Source organism: Rana temporaria, chromosome 8, assembly GCF_905171775.1.
Source record: "Rana temporaria chromosome 8, aRanTem1.1, whole genome shotgun sequence".
In the NCBI taxonomy this organism is placed as follows: Eukaryota; Metazoa; Chordata; class Amphibia; order Anura; family Ranidae; genus Rana; species Rana temporaria.
Genome location: NC_053496.1, coordinates 185,790,750 through 185,810,697, shown reverse-complemented (window position 1 = coordinate 185,810,697; position 19,948 = coordinate 185,790,750). Strand labels below are relative to the sequence as shown.

Sequence of the window (19,948 nt, the reverse complement as noted above, 5' to 3'; positions counted from 1 at the left end):
GTGGTAAAGAGCCTTGGAGGCTCTTTACTGAGATCGGGTGTGTCAGACTGACACACCGCACCACGATCGCCGCGATGCACGCCCCCACGGGCACGCAGCGGCTGTTATCCTGCTGGACGTCATATGACATCCAGTCAGGATAACGCAACCACCATTTTGCTATAGGCCAGGTGGTAAGTGGTTGAAGATTCATCTGTGTACCAATACACAAACTTAATAAAATTTATATTTAGGAAAAAAAAAAGGTTAAGACTGGGGCCCACCGGAGAAAGTTCTGTTTTGGGGCCCACCGTCCAGACCTGTCAAGTTTTCCAACACAACACAAAAACGTTGTTCTTCCAACAACATCGCCTTTACTCCTTATGCCATAACTTGACACAATTATCAGATACCGGTATATCAGATTTGGCCATCTATTCACTCCTGAAAGCCAGAAAATTGACTTCTTATACAGACAACCATCCAACTGGCAAAGCATAATAACTATGGTGCTTGACCAGGAAGGCCTCAGTGGGACAAGTTCTGGCTTTTCTCCAGTCTGGTCAGTCAGATCAGTATTTAGCCTTGAGTACCATGAAGCAGACACACTCCTAAACCTTGTGGACGGCCTTCCCAGAAGAGTTGAAGCTGCAAAGGTTGGGCCAACTCAATATTGAACCCTACAGACTAATGCCGCGTACACACGATCGGTTTGTCTAATGAAAACGGTCTGATGGACCGTTTTTATCAGACGAGCTGATCGTGTGTGGGCCCCATCGTTTTTTTATCCATCGGTTAAAAAACTAAGAACTTGTTTTAAAATTATCCGATGGTTAAAAAAACGATCGTCTGTGGGCACGTCCATCGGTTAAAAATCCACGCATGCTCAGAATCAAGTCGACGCATGCTTGGAAGCAGTAAACTTAATTTTTCTCAGCACTAGGGTGACCACGTGTCCTGGATTGCCCGGGACAGTCCCGGATTTTGCAGGTCTGTTGCGGGAACATTCATTCCAGGACAATACAGTGTCCCGTAATGAAACTGACACAGCCACCCCCGGGCAAATCCGGTTCCCCCCAAAAAAGGCCGCCACATCACCGCTTTACTCACTGACAGTACTTGTCCTGGCCGAGAATGCCTGGAGGAGCACAATCCCGCCCCCTGCTTGTGATTGGAGAAATCATAAATCCCGCCTCCTGCATCCAATCACTGTGCTGTGATTCGTTACAGCACAAGCTGATTTTTGGCAAGAGAGGGTGTCCCTGAATGGTAGTTTGGAAATGTGGTCAGCACGTCCTTGTGTTTTACGTCACCGCGTTCTGACACGCGTTCTGGTGTGTAGGTACGACTGATGAAAGTCAGCTTCATCAGATATCTGATGAAAAAATCCATCAGTCCTTTTTCATCGGATGAACCGATCCTGTGTACAGGGCATAAGATGATGATGCCATTAAAGTTCATGTGTGTGTAAAGGCAGGTGTCCCAATACTTTTGGTAATATAGTATACAGTACATACAAACACACAGCACAGGGCCGTATTCACACTATGAGATGTTTCTTTGGGCTGCAGCTCCCCTGAGCTCTACAAGGTGGTAATCTGACTTCTGCCCAGACAGGAAGTCTCTATGGAAAACAGGAAGTGATGTCAGATGCAGACAGGAAGTGATGACAGAAATAAATAGGAAGTTCCGGGTGAGAGGTGAGTCAGGAGGAAGTAGTGAGTGAGGGGGCATTGCTGGAAGTGGAGGTAATAAGATCTTATTTTCTATTTACACGCAGTAATCCCCCCCTCCGTCATGTCCGTTCTCTTCCTCCATGGTCACTGTGACGTCTTTTATCTCCAGCAGATGATGATACACACATATATAGTGTGGAAACCTGGATTAATCCCTTCAGGGTCAGAACATTTCCCCACTTATGGGGCCGGAACATTTCCTTCATTTTGGAGATGTGTCACCTTCTCACCTTAACAGTCTCTGCTTTTTTTTCCCAATACTTTTATTTTAAGGCACCACATAGTAGCTACAGGAAGCAATTTAAATGCATGGCAAAAATAGTACATTATCATAAAGAACTCAAATAGGTAGATTCAGGTACATAGGATTAACTTTAGGGCGGCGTAGCCTAGCCTGTTTAGGCTACACCGCTGTAAATTAGCTAGGCTAGTAGTGATTTTCAATCTACTTACCTGCTAATCTACGGCGGCGTAGCCTCAAACGAGCGGGCTTAAGGGCGCCTAATTCAAATTGGTTGGAGGGGGGCGTGTTGTATGGAAATTAGGCTTGACTTGACGTTTTTTACTACTGCGCATGTGCCGGGTGCCTACATTTCCCAGTGCGCATTGCGGCTAAGTACGCCGTACGGGCCTATTGATTTCGACGTGGACATAAACGACGTAACTCCTGTTTCGCGGACGACTTACGCAAACGACGTAAAAAATTCGAACCTCGCGGCGGGAACGGCGGCCATACTTTAACATTGTTATTCCACTTCATAGGTGGAATAACTTTAGGCCGCCTAAGGCCTTACGGAAACAATGTAATTCGACTGCGGCGGGCTGGCGTACGTTCGGGAATCGGCGTACAAGCTCATTTACATAATCTACGCCGGCCGCAATGGAAGCGCCACCTAGCGGCCATCCAAAAAATTGCAAGCTAAGATAGAACGGCGCAAGTCGGACTTTTAATAAACACAAAAATTTGTGGATCTCCACTTTAAGGACCAGGAGGCCCACCGGTACGACCACCAAGTTGGGGGCTTTAACTCAGCAAGGCCTTAAATTCTTAGTAGTAGAGTAGACAAATTTGTGCCAGTAGAACCATTTTTTTGAGAAGTTGTTCTCAAAAGCGCTTCTCCGTGGCTTTCTCAGCAACCTTTTTCAACCAGACGGCTATCGACGGTGCCCGTGTCTGCTTTCAAAAAGAGGCACCCCTTTGTCGCAGTCAGCAGCAATGGAGCGCCTGTAAGCCTTACTGGAAAATCGGTGTTGAGGCAGAAGGAAAAGCGCAGGGCCCTTCAGTAACTCATAGTCGGTTAATTTTGGGGTTATACAGTGAACCTCTATCCAATATGGCTGCAGTAAATGGCAGGACCAGAAAGAATGGAGAAGATAATCGGTCTTCTCTCCACGCCTCCAGGAAATGTCCATGCTTAGCAGGAATACCTTATGCAAACCTAGGCTGTTCTGGGCTTTGGAGTAATGACTGAACTGCTGCCTATTCGGCCCGGGGGGTTCAGCGGGAGACGAGCATCATATAGAAGTGGTGTTTTTTTTGCTTCTATATATAAAAGCTTCCCTCTGTCACTGTCACTGGTTGCTAAGGAAGCTGTGGATGTTTGCACCCATTGTGTCGCTAGGAAGTATTAACGTCACCCGGAATTCCCACCACTTAAGCAAAGGATTGAGGATAGCAGTGACATTGCTGCCTAAATATGGCCTTATATCCCCATCCTAATATTGTACAACCAACACAATCCAGATAATTCCCTCTTATCAATAATTGTTCTACAGGGATATAGATCACACGACCAATGAAGATGGAGGAGGACTGGAGTCACATAACCGAGAAGGTACTAAACCTCACCCTGGAGATCATCTACCTGCTGACTGGAGAGGTGAGGAGGATTCTGGGAGGTCACATGACATCACTATAATCTCTATTAATAAAACACAGACCTGACTGGAGAGGTGAGGAGGATTCTGGGAGGTCACATGACGTCACTCTTATCTCTATTAATAAAACACAGACCTGACCGGAGAGGTGAGGAGGATTCTGGGAGGTCACATGACATCACTATAATCTCTATTAATAAAACACAGACCTGACCGTAGAGGGGAGGAGGATTCTGGGAGGTCACATGACATCACTCTTATCTCTATTAATATAACACAGACCTGACCGGAGAGGTGAGGAGGATTCTGGGATTCTAACATGATATTCCTATTGGTTCTCCAATACAGAGATTTCCTCTTGTGAAGTCAGGTGATCATATGACCATCACAGTGCCTCCATGTGACTCCCTAAAACCCGAGAGACACAACATGGAGAAGATTCTAGAAGTCACCAAGAAGATGATGGAGCTGCTGACAGGAGAGGTGAGCGGTGCCGGGAATTCTGGGACGTTATCCAGTAACAGACAAGGATGTGTCTGGATGGTGACTGTATCATGATAAGTATGAGGTTCCTAAGTAGTGTCACTGTATATTTTCCTTTGTAGGAGTATTTAGAAGGACACAAGGATCTCTACAAGGACGTCATGATGGACAATCAGCCGCCCCTCACATCACCGGGTAAGAGGAGACTTTATTGTAAAGGAGAGAGCAGTACGGAGGCTCCACCTAGATCCCCCATCATCTGATAAACACTTAGAAACAATGTATTCAGTCAGTGTGTGTGTTTCCTACAGATGGATCCAGTAATGGGAACCCACCAGAGAGATGTCCCCGTCCTCTGTATTCCCGGGATTCCACACAGGAGGGTCACACCATCCCCCACCGTCATCAGGTAGATGAGGAACAATCACTGATAGTATCATTAGGATCTGTACATTATCTGCATTGTTACCATTGATGTCATTTTTATTCTATATTCAGAGTGGAGACCTGAGAGATCCTAAAGTTAAGGTTAAGGAGGAGGATGAGGAGTATGGTGTGATGAAGGAGCTTTCGGAAGGACACAAGGACCTCTACAAGAACATCACGATGGAGCCATCAAATAACAGAAACCCACCAGAGAGATGTCCCCGTCCTCTGTATTCCCGGGATTCCACACAGGAAGGTCACACCATCCCCCAGCATCATCAGGTAGATGAGGAACAATTATTGGTAGTTATGATTTATACACAGCATGTTTATTACAATGAATGTTTTATTCTATATTCAGAGTGGAAACCTCGGGGATGATAATATTGATGTTAAAGAAGAGTTTACAGAGAGGGATGAGGAGTATGGAGTGATGAAGGAATTTTCAGAAGGACACATGGAAGTAACAATGGAACCACCAGAGAGATGTCCTCGCCCTCTGTATTCCGGGAATTCCATACAGGAAGATCACAACTATGCAAAATCAGATCAGGTAGATGCTTGACAATTGTTGGTAATTATGATTTATTCACAAGCAACTTTGTTACAATGAGTGTTTTATTATAGATTCAGAGTGGAAACCTAGGGGATGATAATATTGATGTTAAAGAAGAGTATAAAGAGAAGGATGAACAGTGTAGGATGATGAAGGAGTTTTCTGAAAGACGCAAGGATTTCACCATCCCTCACCATCATCAGGTAGGTGGAGTTGAGGGTCGGGAACATAAAGTGATTGAACACTCTGACATGTGGAGATGATGTGTGGACTCTTCAAGATGATATTTTCTATAAATACTTCTATGTTACAGATGTTATCTTCTGTCTTTCTACTGGTTTCGGATGAAGGTATTATAAAAGTTGGAAGTGACGTAGAAGGGATGTACTTGAAGGATGATCAGCAGTCTATGGAGGAGGCTGGAATGACGAGGACATTCAAAGAGGAGGACACTCCTACAGAGATCAGCACAGGTGAGCTGTAATAGGTTGGTCCCTCTTCTATGAGCAGACGTAGAGCGAAGTGTTAACATAAAACTATATTAACAGTCTTGTTAGGATGAAAAGTAGGGAGAAACACTTATCTTTGCAGGAGGAAAATACTGCTGGAAGCTCCCTCCAGTGCTGCATATCACCAGAAGCCTAGGCCTGTGGTCACTTGTTCTATGGTAAAGGGTCTTCAAGTCTGATCTTTGACCCTCTTGTTTATCAGAGATCACATGACCTGGTGCCTAGGCTTGTGGTTGTGTAAAGAGCATGCCCCTCCCAATCCCCATTGGTTCCTGCTCTTCTGACAAGGCTGTGTAAATGTAGAAGTGATCTGGGAGGAGGACCAAAGGTTCTTTGATGGGGGGAAGAGTCCCATCTGGTTGGGACCTCCACAGAGAACATCTCCTCACTCATATCTACCTGATCCAGATGGAATCTTGATGGACGTGAACTAACCCTCTCATATCTATTGATGATGTTTTTATATTTTTCCAGGACACGCCATGGAGAAACCCTCAAAGGATCCTCCCTTTTTGTGGAAAATACAAAATGGGGACATCACAAGAGACTGGGCAGGAGAAAACATAATGCTCTCCACTATGGATGGAGGACTTCACAGTGTGGATAGACCATGGAATCCCTCTGACTCTGAGCAACCTCGTACTGTGAGGGGTGGGTCCGGGATTCAGGGGGAGGAGAAATTTCCCTGTGCTGAACGTGAGGAAAGTTTTAGCTCTGAATTAAGTCAGCATAGAAATCATGTCGGTGAGAAGCTGTATTACTGCTCTGAGTGTGGGAAATATTTTCAATGTACATCACAACTGGTCAGACATCAGAGATCTCACACGATGGAGAGGCCGTATTCCTGTCCTGAGTGTGGGAAATGTTATCCACGGAATTCAACACTTATCCGACATCTAAAATCCCACACGGGGGTGAAGTATTCCTGTCCTGAGTGCGGAAAATGTTATGCAGAGAGGTCCCATTGTTACAACCATTATAGAACTCACTTTGACAGGTTGCAGTATTCTTGCTCTAAGTGCGGGCAGCTTTTTCCGGTGAAATCAGCACTTGCCCGACATCTAAAAACCCACACGGGGGAGAAGCCGTATTCCTGTCCTGTTCCTGTGGTAAATGTTTTTCAGTGAAGTCCAGTTTAAACAGACATCAGATCATTTACACAAGCAAGAAGACTTGAACTTGCCCTTAGCGTGGGGAATATTTTTCACAGAAGTCCCGTATTTACAGACATCAGAGGGTTCACATAGGTGGAAGACCTACTCTTTCACAAAGTATGGGAAATGTTCTGAAAGAAGTCTTGGTTTTACAGACGTCAGAGAATTTACACGGGTGGAAGAACTTTTTCCTGCTCCCAAAGTGCAAAAAATTATTCTCACAGAAACCCCATCTTTGCAGACATCAGAAGATTTACACGAGCAGAAGACCTATTCCTGCCCAGAGTGCTAGAAGTGTTCTCACAGAAGTCCCGTCTTTACAGGTGTCAGAGGATTCACATGGGGGAGAAGCCATATTCTTACGCTGAATGATGGGTTTCCAGCCAACAAACATCCCACAGAAACCCTCAAGATGTATTTAGCACATCAAATTAGAAAAATATGTTCTGTAACAGGCTCAGACCGGGACACGGGGGGCCCACCAGAGAAAGTTTGGTTTTTGGGCCCACCTTCCAGACCTGTTAAATTTCCCAACACGACACAAAAATATGTTCTTCCAACAACATCGTCTATACTCCCGATGCCAGAACTTGACACAAAACTGTTTTACCGTTCCATTGTTTTTATTACACAAATACAGTATATAGAGAATCTGCCTACAAGGGCTTAGAAACGTTTATTCCCTGAAAATATTCATGTTATTAAAGATATACAACCCCAATTATTTGCATCTTGTATCATCTCTTAACTAGTTATTCGATATACAGAATCTTGATTCCAAAATTCATCCCATGTTTTCCATATTACTGGGATTTGACTATTTATATATCCTTCTTCTCTAATCAGTTTTTTTACATATATTGTATTTCGTTCATTTCACATATCCAATCTATTATATTTGGGCTATTTGCGAGCTATTATTGTTCTAGCTGCCGTTGTCATGTAATGGAAAATATCCTTCTTAAAACTCTTTATAGAATCTGGAATCAAAGATAATAATGAGTTATCTATGTTTATTTTTTTGTAAAACTTATTTTATTGGGTTCAGTCACATCTTAAAGTTTAGCAATACTCCCTAGTAACAGTGACGTACATTTTTCCATTACAACAAAACAACAAAGAAAACACGAAGAAATATCCGAAGGTGGCCAAAACAAGTAAAGCATAAGAAGGTTATTCTTGAGAGTAGGGTGAATGGCTCACCTACCCTCCTTAGTTATCTAAGCACAGCGCGGTTCGGGCTCTGGTATTGCCACGGGTGGAGAACCACCCTAGGCGGTTCCAGGGGCGACCCTACTCAGGGTCCACGCCGGAGGAGGGGTGCCATTCAAGGCCTCCAACAACCGCCCCCAGCTCGCCCTCCAGGCCCCCCGATGAGGCAACCGGATGAATGGCTGAACAGGAGAAGGGGCCGGGACTGGAACCTCTGCAGCTCCCGCAGAAGATCTGGGAAGGATCACCTCAATGTAGAAGAAAGCGAACAGCAGGGTGCTGAGGTCAATATCAAATAAAAAACACTTTATTAAAATAAGCGACATACTTACATTGAAGTTAGCATGGATAGGGAACACCTGAGACCAAGCAGCTGTGACCAGTGTGAGGCTGTAGGCATCACTGAGCAAACAGAGACCGAGGTTGACAGGGAGCCAGCCAACTCAAAGTATGGGATATTAGCGGCGGAGTTCTAGGCTGCACACGAGGATGACAGCTGTCAAAATGCCTGGCGGATGTCGTGACAGGGGGCGTGCATAGGGAAGAGGGATGAACTCTCCTCAGAATAGCAGGTGCACGCTAAGCATAGGCAATTGGGTGAGGAGAAAATTCTGGACAGCCGCATTCAAAATCAATGCCTTTATTAAAAAGAGGTAGTAATCCAAAAAATGCAAACAACGGAATACAGGAGCTGGCGCATTTCACACTTTCAAAATTGCTTATTCATAGCTCTTATTAGAAAGCAGGGGTAAAAAAAAGGGGGGTAAGAGAGAGAGAGGGTGGTGAGAGCGAGGGGGAAAGGTGGGGGGTGAGAGCGAGGGCAAAAAGAGGTGGGGGAGAGAGATGGTGGTAAATACAAGGTGGGGAGAGAGAGTGGAGGGTAAGAAGTGGGGAGAGAGAAAGGGGGGGTTGAGAGTGAGAGCGAGGGGGAAAGAGGTGGGGGTGAGAGCAAGGGGGAAGAGAGGGCAGTGAGAGCAAGGGGGAAAGAAGTGGGGGAGAGAGAGGGCGGTTTGAGAGTGAGGCGGAAAGAGGTAGGGAGAGAGAGAGGGTGATGGGAGAGAAAGAGAGGGCGGTGTAAGAGGTGGGGAGAGAGAAAGGGGGGTTCAGAGTGAGAGGTGGGGAGAGAAAAGGAGGTTGAGTGACAGAGTTGGGGGTATTAGGTGGGGGAAAGAGAGGGGGCTCACCTATCTCCTATTCTACACCAGGAGGTTCTCCCATCCCCCCCAAAAAAACTGCACTGGACTCTTACCTTCCTGCAGCCCGTCAGCTACTTTTTACCAGTTATGTGTAGAGAGGTGAGCTACTTCTTGGATCGGAGGCTGCAACCACCGCTGCCTTCTGCTTCCGCTTTGGTCTCCTTTCACAGTCAGTCTGCAGCTGCCCCTGTTGTCCCCCCTATGGCGTGTGTCACCCCAGTGCAGTCCAAAACCCCCGTAGTGATGCCGCTGCTCGTAGTGTACCTTCTGCCTGGGGACGGCGCTGTCACCCTGAAAAAAATGCCACCCAAGGCAAACATCTTGTTTACCACGCGGTAGATACACCCCTGCTGAATAGGGGTTAACATCTAGGGGTAATCAATGTTCCTTTTTCTTGAAGCGGAGGTCCACCCAAATTTTTTTTTAACCACCTAACGACAGCCGCATGTACATATACGTCCACAGAATGGCACGTACAGGCAGATGGGCGTACATGTACGTCCCTGCCTTTCCGTGGATCGGGGGTCCGATCGGGACCTCCCCCCCTGGTACATGCAGCGGTCGGTTCTTCCATGGGAGCGATCCAGGACGACGGCGCGGCTATTTGTTTCTAGCCACCCCCTCGCGATCGCTCCCCGGAGCTGAAGAACGGGGAGAGCCATATGTAAACACGGCTTCCCCGTGCTTCACTGTGGCGGCTGCATCGATCGAGTGATCCCTTTTATAGGGGAGACACAATCGATGACGTCAGACCTACAGCCACACCCCCCTACAGTTGTAATCACACACTAGGTGAACCCTAACTCCTACAGCGCCCCCTGTGGTTAACTCCCAAACTGCAACTGTCATTTTCACAATAAACAATGCAATTTAAATGCATTTTTTGCTGTGAAAATGACAATGGTCCCAAAATGATGCTTAAATAAAATTCCTTTAAATATTGTACCTGCTGGGTGTCTATAGTATGCCTGTGAAAACATCTTTGAGAACCCGGGTCTTGCCCCAGGGAACATGTATCAATGGAATTTGTTTTTAAAAAAATGGTTGTTTTTTCTGGAGCAGTGTTTTTAATGATGCTGCATTTAAAACTTTTTTCCATTGATACATGTTCCCTGGGGCAAGACCCGGGTTCTCAAAGAGGTTTTCCGACAATAACTTGCATATGGGGCTTTAAAATTAGCACTTTTTAATTCGAAAGTTCGAGTCCCATTGACGTCAATGGTGTTCTAAATGTTCGCGCGAACATTCGGTCCGTTCGAAGGTTCTGGTGCGAACCGAACGCGGGGGGGTGTTCGGCTCATCCCTACTCAGTACACCCACCTGAGTGTCTAGAGGTTGCCCAGTTTATAAAGGGAAGGGGGACATCACTGATCAATACAAAAAGTGGCTTGGGAGGGTATGACATGGATTGCAAAGCAACCTGGGAAATTTATTATCAAGGTAGATAGTTCATTTCAAGCAACTTTACCCTAAACGTTACAAATTACAGCATTTAGCAAAATGAGTCTTCGCAAAAATAAAATAATTTCAACCAAAATCCATTTCTTCATCCCAAGCAGTAATATATTTCTCTCCCCCTTGGTGGGAGTGGAGATGACCCATCTATAAGGATATACAGTACATACACACACAGCACAAGGCCGTGTTCACACTACGAGACGTTTCTCTGGGCTGCAGTTCCTCTGAGCTCCACAAGATGGTGATCTTCTCACTTCTACTCAGACAGGAAGTGATGTCAGGTCCAGACAGGAAGTGATGTCAACTATAAAATAGGAAGTTCCGGGTGAGAGCTGAGGTCGGGAGGAAGTAGTGAGGAGACATTGTTAGCAGTGGTAGCAGAGGAGGTAATAAGATCTTATCTTCTATTTACACCCAGTAACCCCGTCATGTCCGTCCTCTTCCTCCATAGTCACTGTGACGTCTTTTATCTCCAGCAGATGATGATACATACACATATATTTCTATTGGTTCCTCAATACAGAGATTTCCTCTTCTGAAGTCAGGTGATAATATGACCATTACACAGCTCCCAGCTGTCTCGGATTTCGAGGGAATGTCCCTGATTTCGAGTAATGTCCCTCTGTCCCTCATTTGTCCCGATCTATATAGCTGTATAGAAAATGCACCTTTTAGTCAAAAATTGCTTCCCAATGCTAAACCTTTCATCCAATTTCAGAATGGCTGCATTTGTAAATGTCAAAATCCGTGGGAGCTGCGGTGGCTCAACGCGATTGGCACTGCGCTGACAAGCCATTCACCTCTGCAGCTAGAGGTTCGGATCCCGGTCTCGGCTACATGTGAATTGAGTTTGGTGGTCTCAGCCCGGCTCCCGGTGGGTGTGCTATGCGAGGTAAGCCTGCGCTTAGTAAGCCCACCCCCCTCACACAAAAACCACCACACCTACACGCACTCGAAATTGGGTTAACATGCACGCACTTGGACCACGCGGTCTCTAAAAAGAGAGGCGAAGGACTAACGGGGCTGGTTGAGCGGGCTAGATCCTCTCACTCCCTTGTAGGGAGTCCCTCTGCCCCGTTGGGCTTCAAAGCGGAGCAGGTAGGGCGGGCTGTGTGGGAGGACCCCCTCACACACCCGCCATTGCCACCCGGGGCACGGAGAAAGGTGGCAGATTGCCTCTGGGGGAGGCCTGCCTACTCCCAACTCCTGCAGTCCGGCTCCTCTCTCGAGCACACGCACAAAATACACTTTAAAAAAAAAAAAATGTCAAAATCCAAAATAAAGGAATAATAGTGGTATACAAAAGTGTTTGTGGGATTACTTTATCCTTTTTTTTGTCTCATTCTCCTTTAAGAGGGCGTGGCAGGGGTGTGTGTCCCTATGCTTACATGATTTTAGTTGTCCTTCATTCCCATCTCAAAAAGTTGGGAGGTATGTCATCATGTGGAAACCTAGATTAACCCCTTCAGGGTCATAAGATTTCCCTACTTAACCACTTCAGCCCCGGAGGATTTGGCTGCCCCATGACCAGGCCACTTTTTACGATTCGGCACTGGGTCGCTTTAACTGACAATTGCGCGGTCGTGCGACTTGGCTCCCAAACAAAATTGACGTCCTTTTTTTCCCACAAATAGAGCTTTCTATTGGTGGTATTTGATCACCTCTGCGGTTTTAATTTTTTGCGCTATAAACAAAAATATTCAATATTTTTAACTTTTTGCTATAGTAAATATCCCCCAAAAATATATATATATAAAAAAAATTCCTCAGTTTAAGCCGAGACGTATTCTTCTACATATTTTTGGTAAAAAAAAAATCGCAATAAGCGTTTATTGATTGGTTTGCGCAAAAGTTAAAGCGTCTACAAAATAGGTGGTAGTTTTATGGTATTTTCTTTTACTAGTAATGGTGGCGATCAGCACTGATTACTGTGTTAATGACACTGGCAGGGAGGGGGTTAACCACTAGAGGGTGAGTAAGGGGTTAAGTGTGTCCTATGGAGTGATTCTAACTGTGTGGGGGATGGGCTACCTGTGACACGACATTGCTCCCGATGAGAGGGAGCAGACGATCGTTGTCCCGTCACTAGGCAGAACAGGGAGATGCTTGTTTACACAGGCATCCCCCCGGTTCTGCCTCTCTGTGACACAATCGCGGGACACTAGCAGACATTGAGTCTGCGGATCCCACAGGCACGGAGCTGTGCAGCACAATGATGTCACCACAATCCCTGCCCCCCCCCTTTTTTGTATATAGCTAATGACAACACGAGGAGTTGTGGAGTGAAGCATGCAGCTCTTTTATAAACAAATACCAATGTCCTCCTCTCCTCAATTGTCCTTCTATTTAGTCTGATGTATAGACCTCTACATGTACAAATTTTCACTGCTGGCAGCACGACTATTAACCCCTTATATCCCCATCCTAATATTGTACAACCAATACACTCCAGATAATTCTGCTCTTATCAATTATTCTACTACAGGTAACCTATATAGATCACATGACCAATGATGATGGAGAAGGACCGGAGTCACATGACTGACAGGATACTAAACCTCACCCTGGAGATCATCTACCTGCTGACCGGACAGGTGAGGGGGATTCTGGGAGGTCACATGACATCACTCTTATCTCTATTAATAAAACACAGACCTGACTGGAGAGGTGAGGAGGATTCTGGGAGGTCACATGACATCACTCTTATCTCTATTAATAAAACACAGACCTGACCGGAGAGGTGAGGAGGATTCTGGGAGGTCACATGACATCACTCTTATCTCTATTAATAAAACACAGACCTGACCGGAGAGGTGAGGAGGATTCTGGGAGGTCACATGACATCACTCTTATCTCTATTAATAAAACACAGACCTGACCGGAGAGGTGAGGAGGATTCTGGGAGGTCACATGACATCACTCTTATCTCTATTAAAAAAACACAGACCTGACCGGAGAGGTGAGGAGGATTCTGGGAGGTCACAAGACATCACTCTTATCTCTATTAATAATACAGACCTGACCGGAGAGGTGAGGAGGATTCTGGGAGGTCACATGACACCACTCTTATCTCTATTAATAAAACACAGACCTGACCGGAGAGGTGGTGAGGATTCTGGGAGGTCACATGACATCACTCTTATCTCTATTAATAAAACACAGACCTGACCGGAGAGGTGAGGAGGATTCTGGGATTCTAACATGATATTCCTATTGGTTCTCCAATACAGAGATTTCCTCTTGTGAAGTCAGGTGATCATATGACCATCACAGTGCCTCCATGTGACTCCCTAAAACCTGAGAGACACAACATGGAGAAGATTCTAGAAGTCACCAAGAAGATGATGGAGCTGCTGACAGGAGAGGTGAGGAGGATTCTGGGACATTATCCAGTAACAGACAAGGGGTGTGTCTGGATGGTGACTATCATTGTGTGTGTCAGGTTCCTATAAGGTGTCAGGATGTCACTGTCTATTTCTCCATGGAGGAGTGGGAGTATTTAGAAGGACACAAGGATCTCTACAAGGACGTCATGATGGAGAATCAGCCGCCCCTCACATCACCGGGTAAGAGGAGACTTTATTGTAAAGGAGAGAGCAGTACGGAGGCTCCACCTAGATCCCCCATCATCTGATAAACACATAGAAACAATGTATTCAGTCAGTGTGTGTGTTTCCTACAGATGGATCCAGTAATGGGAACCCACCAGAGAGATGTCCACGTCCTCTGTATTCCCGGGATTCCACACAGGAGGGTCACACCATCCCCCACCATCATCAGGTAGATGAGGAACAATCACTGATAGTATCATTAGGATCTGTACATTATCTGCATTGTTACCATTGATGTCATTTTTATTCTATATTCAGAGTGGAAACCTGAGAGATCCTAAAGTTGAGGTTAAAGAAGAGATAACAGAGGAGGATGAGGAGTATGGGGGGATGAAGCAGCTTTCTGAAGGACACAAGGAATTCTACAAGGACATCATGATGGAGCCATCAAGTAAGAGAACCCCACCAGAGAGATGTCCCTGTCCTCTGTATTCCCGGGATTCCACACAGGAAGGTCACACCATCCCCCACCATCATCAGGTAGATGAGGAACAATTATTGGTGGTTATGATTTATACACAAACATGTTTGTTACAATGAATGTTTTATTATATATTCAGAGTGGAAACCTCGGGGATGATAATATTGATGTTAAAGAAGAGTTTACAGCTAGGGATGAGGAGTATGGAGTGATGGAGGAGTTTTCAGAAGGACAAAAGGATGTCATAATGGAGCCACCTAATACCAGGAACCCACCAGAGAGATGTCCCCGTCCTCTGTATTCCCGGGATTCCACACAGGAAGGTCACACCATCCCCCACCATCATCAGGTAGGTGGAGTTGAGGGTCGGGAACATAAAGTGATTTTCTATGTGATCTCACATCATAAATACTTCTATGTTGCAGATGTTATCTTCTGTCATTCTGCTGGTTTCGGATGAAGGTATTATAAACGTGAAAGTTGGAAGTGAATTAGAAGAGACGTATGTGAGGGATGATCAGCAATATACGGAGGAGGCTGGAATGACGAGGACATTCATAGAGGAGGACACTCCTACAGAGATCAGCACAGGTGACCCATAATATATTCTTCTCTTATCTCTGCTCTGTTACTGCTCACTGATTGGTCCAGAGTAGGGTGGGAGCTGAGTGATATCAGCCAATAATAGGTTTATAATGGTCCCCTCCCTGTACTGATACCCGTCCTGGGGTTCAGCTGGCAGTATTAGGTTGTGTGTCAAGCCTCGTACACACGACCGGTTTTCCCGTTGGGAAAACTGCCATGAGAGCTTTTGTTCGGGAATCCCGGCTGTGTGTATGCTCCATCGCAGTTTTCCTGACAGGAAAACTGCCTGTAAAAAAAAAGACATCCAGCTCTCTTTTTTTCCTGCCGAGATTCCCGGCGTTTTTTGAACTGGCAGTTTTCCTATGGGAAACGCTGCAATGGAGCATATACACACGGCCAGGATTCCCGAGCAAAGCTTTCATGGCAGTTTTCCTGTCGGAAAAAACAGGTCGTGTGTAGGGGAAAAAAGTTACAGAGTGGGTTTTCGGTTTTCCCAGCGGTAAAAAGTCCGCCGGGAAACTTGTATGTGTGTACAAGACTTTGTCACTCCTAGTTTTGTAAAGAGCACGCCCCTCCCAGTCCCCATTGGTTCCTACTCTTCTGACAAGGCTGTGTAAATGTAGAATTGATCTGGGAGGAGGACCAAAGGTTCTTTGATGGGGGGAAGAGTCCCAGCTGGTTGGGACTTCCACAGAGAACATCTCCTCACTCATATCTACCTGATCCAGATGGGATCTTGATGGAGAAGAACTAACCCTCTCATCTATTGATGATGTTTTTCTATTTTTCCAGGACACGCCATGGAGAAATCCTCAAAGGATCGTCTCACTTTATCTCCAGGTTGTAAAATGGAAGATGAGGACATCACAGGAGATTGTGGAGGAGAAAAGACAATGAGCTTCACTATGGATGGAGGACTTCACAGTGTGGATAGACCATGGAATCCCTCAGACTCTGAGGAACCTCGTACTGTGAGGGGTGGGGCTGGGATTCAGGGGGAGGAGGAATTTTCCTGTGCTGAACGTGGGGAAAGTTTTAGCTCCGAATTAAGTCAGCATAGAGATCATGCCGGTGAGAAGCTGTATTCCTGCTTTGAGTGCGGGAAATGTTTTGCGGAGAAGTCCCTTCTTGACGACCATCTTAGAACTCACTTGGAGGGGATGCTGTTTTTCTGCTCTGAGTGTGGGAAATGTTATCCACAACTAGAAAAACTGGTCGAACATCAAAAATCACACACAGCGGAGAGACCACATTCCTGTCCTGAGTGTGGCAAGTGTTTTCCTGTGAAATCGACATTTTTCCGACATCTGAAAACCCACACTAAGGAGAAGCCGTTTTCCTGTTCTGAGTGCGGGAAATGTTATGCAGTGAAGTCCCATCTTAACAACCATCTAAAAAGCCACATGGGGGATACGCAGTGGTCCTGTCCTGAGTGCGGGAAATATTGCAGATGGAAATCAGAACTTCTTATACATCAAAGGCTTCACACGGGTGAGAAGCCGTATTCCTGTTCTGAGTGTGGGAAATGTTTTTCACAGACGTCCAGTCTTTACAAACATCAGAGATTGCACACACGCAAGAAGACTTGAACCCGCCCTTAGTGTGGGGAATATTTTTCACAGAAGTCCCCGTATTTACAGAGTTCAGAGGATTCACATGGGGAAGAAGCCATATTCTTATGCTGAGTGATGTTTTTTTTACATAAGACCCATCTTTCCAGCCAACAAACATCCCACACCAACCCATGAGATGTATTTAGCACCCTGAATTCAAAAAAATGTGTTCTGTAACAACAGGCTCAGACCAAATTTCCCAACCCGACACAAAACTATATTCTTCCAACAACATCGTCTTCACTCCTGATGCCAGAACTTGACACAAAAACGTTTTCCCGTTCCATTACACAAATATAGTATATAGAAAATCTGCCTACAAGGGCTTAGAAACAATTGTTCCCTGAAAATATTAAAGATATACAACCCCAATTATTTGCATCTTGCATTTGTGCATTTTATCTTCACTCCAAAGAGTGTACAAGTACACAGTACATAGGGTGCACCTAGGAGAAGTGCAAAGTCCATTGGAACTTTCATTCGTATCTGGAGACCATCAACAGGGTAGAGGAATGGATGAGGCAACTGGATGAATGGCTGAACAGGCGAAGGGGCTGAGACTGGAACCTCTGCAGCTCCCGCAGAAGATCTGGGAAGGATCACCTCAATGTAGAAGAAGCAGGGCACCGAGGTCAGTATCAAACCAAAAACACTTTATTAAAATAAGCAGCACACTTATGTTGAAGTTAGCATGGATAAGGAACACCTGAGACCAAGCTGCTGTGATCAGTGTGAGGCTGTAGACATCACTGACCAAACAGAGACTGAGGATGACAAGGAGCCAGCCAGTTTAACCACTTCCCGCCCTATAGCAGAATGACAGTCGGTCGGTGGTTGCGTTATCCTGACTTGACGTCAGGCCGGTGCAGCCCTAAGGCCTGAAGCTCTGAGAGCATAGGGATAGCCTCCCAACCCTAAGGCTCCACCACCGCTCCCATTGCTCCTGCCTAATTACATTCAGGAAATACTAACCACCCCCGCCCCCCCCCGGTGGGAAAGGGGAGCAAGTGTTATTTCCAAAAAAACTGACAGGAACAGGAAGTACACCAATCTATGCCAAAAGGCCAGGGACCCGACTCTTTGGCCAAACCTAGTGGTTCTGCATCCCCATCAGGAGGCTTACCTTCCGGTTTTCTCTAAAGGAGGCCTAATAACATCCCTCAGTTACGTTGAGCAGTGCGGTTTTGGTTAGGGTGACCACGTGTCCCGGATTGCCCGGGACAGTCCCGCATTTTGCAGGTCTGTCCCAGGCACATTCATTCCAGGACAATACAGTGTCCCGGAATGAAACTGGCACAGCCACCCCCCGGGGGAAATCTGATGCCCCCAAAAAAGGCCGCCACATCACTGCTTCACTCACTGACAGTACTTGTCCTGGCCGGGAATGCCTGGAGGAGCACAATCCCGCCCCATGCTTGTGATTGGAGAAATCATAAATTCCGCCTCTTGTGTCCAATCACTGTGCTGTGATTCGATACACCACAAGCTGATTTTTGGGAAGGGAGGGTGTCCCTGAATGGTAGTTTGGAAATGTGGTCACCCTAGTTTTGGTCCTCCCTGATACTAACCATTCAGGTTACCATTACGCCAAGTGGATTTGCATAACCACCACCACCACTGTGGATCAGCGACGATTAGCACAGTTACCACTTGGCAACTGATAAGAACAGATACTACACTTGATCTTCGCCAAAAGGCAGAGAAGGCTTGGGAAGGTATTACATGGATTGCAAAGCAACCTGGGAAAGTTTTTATCACAGTAGATAAGTAATTTTAACAACTTTTGCCTAAACATAATTTCTAAACGGCAAATTACAGCATTTAGCAACATTTAAATATTCAACCAAAATCCATTCATTCATCCCAAGCAGTAATATATTTCTCTCCCCCTTGGTGGGAGTGGAGATGACCCATCTATAAGGATATACAGTCAGGGGGTACAGTAAGTACACCTGTAAGGGGCTCGGAGGCCCCCAGGGCCCCAGATGGTAAAAATATATATATATATATATATATATTTTATTTTTTTATTAAAGGGCCAATTTTTTTAATACATACATTGGTGACCTGTCATCTCTATGACCATCGGAGGCTCGGGTGCGATGTGATGACGTCACGCCCGGGTACCCGTAAGTAAACAAACTGCAATTGCGGCTAGTAAGAATGAGACCTGTGAATTTTTTTACACGATCTCATTCTTTCCAGCCTGGAGGAGAGATGTGAGGTCTTTTTGCAATAGGAATAAAAGCGATCGAAAAATTTTTTTTTTAAAAAGTGTAAAAAACAAATTGTAACGGCTACCCAAGTAGTGAGAGGGTATCAGCCGTTGGAGACGTCCTTTTCCCTGGCAAGTTTCTGTATGCAAATAAAGCCGGTATAATCCCATCCACGAGATCCAGAGAGAGAGAGAGTCAGGTTCAGCTGTAAAAGGAGCAGAATAATAATCCAATAGAATGCCCTTTCAAGAACGAGACGGTGCTACGTTTTGAAGGGTCAAGTAGACAACTTTAATGTTTCCCTCTCAGATTTTATACAGTTTTCAAGGCACATGAACAATCAAACTCCCCACCCACACATCACACCGTGGGGGGCTTCAATCACATTCTTTGAGCTAATTACTAGACATGTCGGCGCCGGCCTATAATTATCATGATCTAATCACTGCACATTCCTTCATTAACAGAACTCAAACAAAACACCATCACACAATGATCTCCTCCCAATCCACATCCCCAGACAGACGCTCTGTCTCCGACAGACAGGTAGTCACACCTTTACACAATGGACAATGAAATGTTTAGGAGTAGATGCAATTAACACCTTTCAACAGAATGTGTCCCCACATTGAATAAGCCAACAACTTGTGATATCTCCAGACATCCTGCAAACATGAATTATTATTAATGTCCCATCTCCTGTAATACATGAATTATGATTCACTTGCCACCCCATCTCCTGGCTCAATCTGTGCCCAAAAGTCACTCCTGTTACACAAATAAATAAGTAAAATAAAAAAATTAAAACGCCCCTGTCCCCGGTAGCTCACGGTCATAAGCGAAAGCCCACGTAAGTCCCGCCCACGAATGTAAACGTTGTTCAAACCACACATGTGAGATGTCACCACGTGCGTT

General features: G+C 45.6%; 1 protein-coding gene and 1 pseudogene across 1 annotated transcript; one reads left to right on the top strand and one right to left on the bottom strand.

The window, feature by feature from the left end:
- Positions 1-4,918: 4,918 nt before the first annotated feature.
- Positions 4,919-7,442, top strand: LOC120909638 (zinc finger protein 691-like). The gene is made up of 4 exons (XM_040321401.1): positions 4,919-5,055; positions 5,130-5,261; positions 5,372-5,531; positions 6,042-7,442. The coding sequence occupies exons 1-4, from the start codon at positions 4,936-4,938 to the stop codon at positions 6,692-6,694; spliced, it is 1,065 nt and encodes a 354-aa protein (XP_040177335.1). The 5' UTR covers positions 4,919-4,935; the 3' UTR covers positions 6,695-7,442.
- A 10,872-nt stretch (positions 7,443-18,314) lies between these two features.
- LOC120912536 lies at positions 18,315-18,526 on the bottom strand (annotated as a pseudogene).
- Between the last annotated feature and the right edge of the window lie 1,422 nt (positions 18,527-19,948).

What these genes read in the sequence shown, in the direction of transcription:
- LOC120909638 (XM_040321401.1), top strand. Translation starts at nt 4,936, where the DNA reads ATGAAGGAATTTTCAGAAGGACACATGGAAGTAACAATGGAACCACCA. An exon ending in ACTATGCAAAATCAGATCAG is followed by an intron (nt 5,056 to 5,129) that starts GTAGATGCTTGA and finishes GTTTTATTATAG; the next exon opens with ATTCAGAGTGGAAACCTAGG. An exon ending in CCATCCCTCACCATCATCAG is followed by an intron (nt 5,262 to 5,371) that starts GTAGGTGGAGTT and finishes TCTATGTTACAG; the next exon opens with ATGTTATCTTCTGTCTTTCT.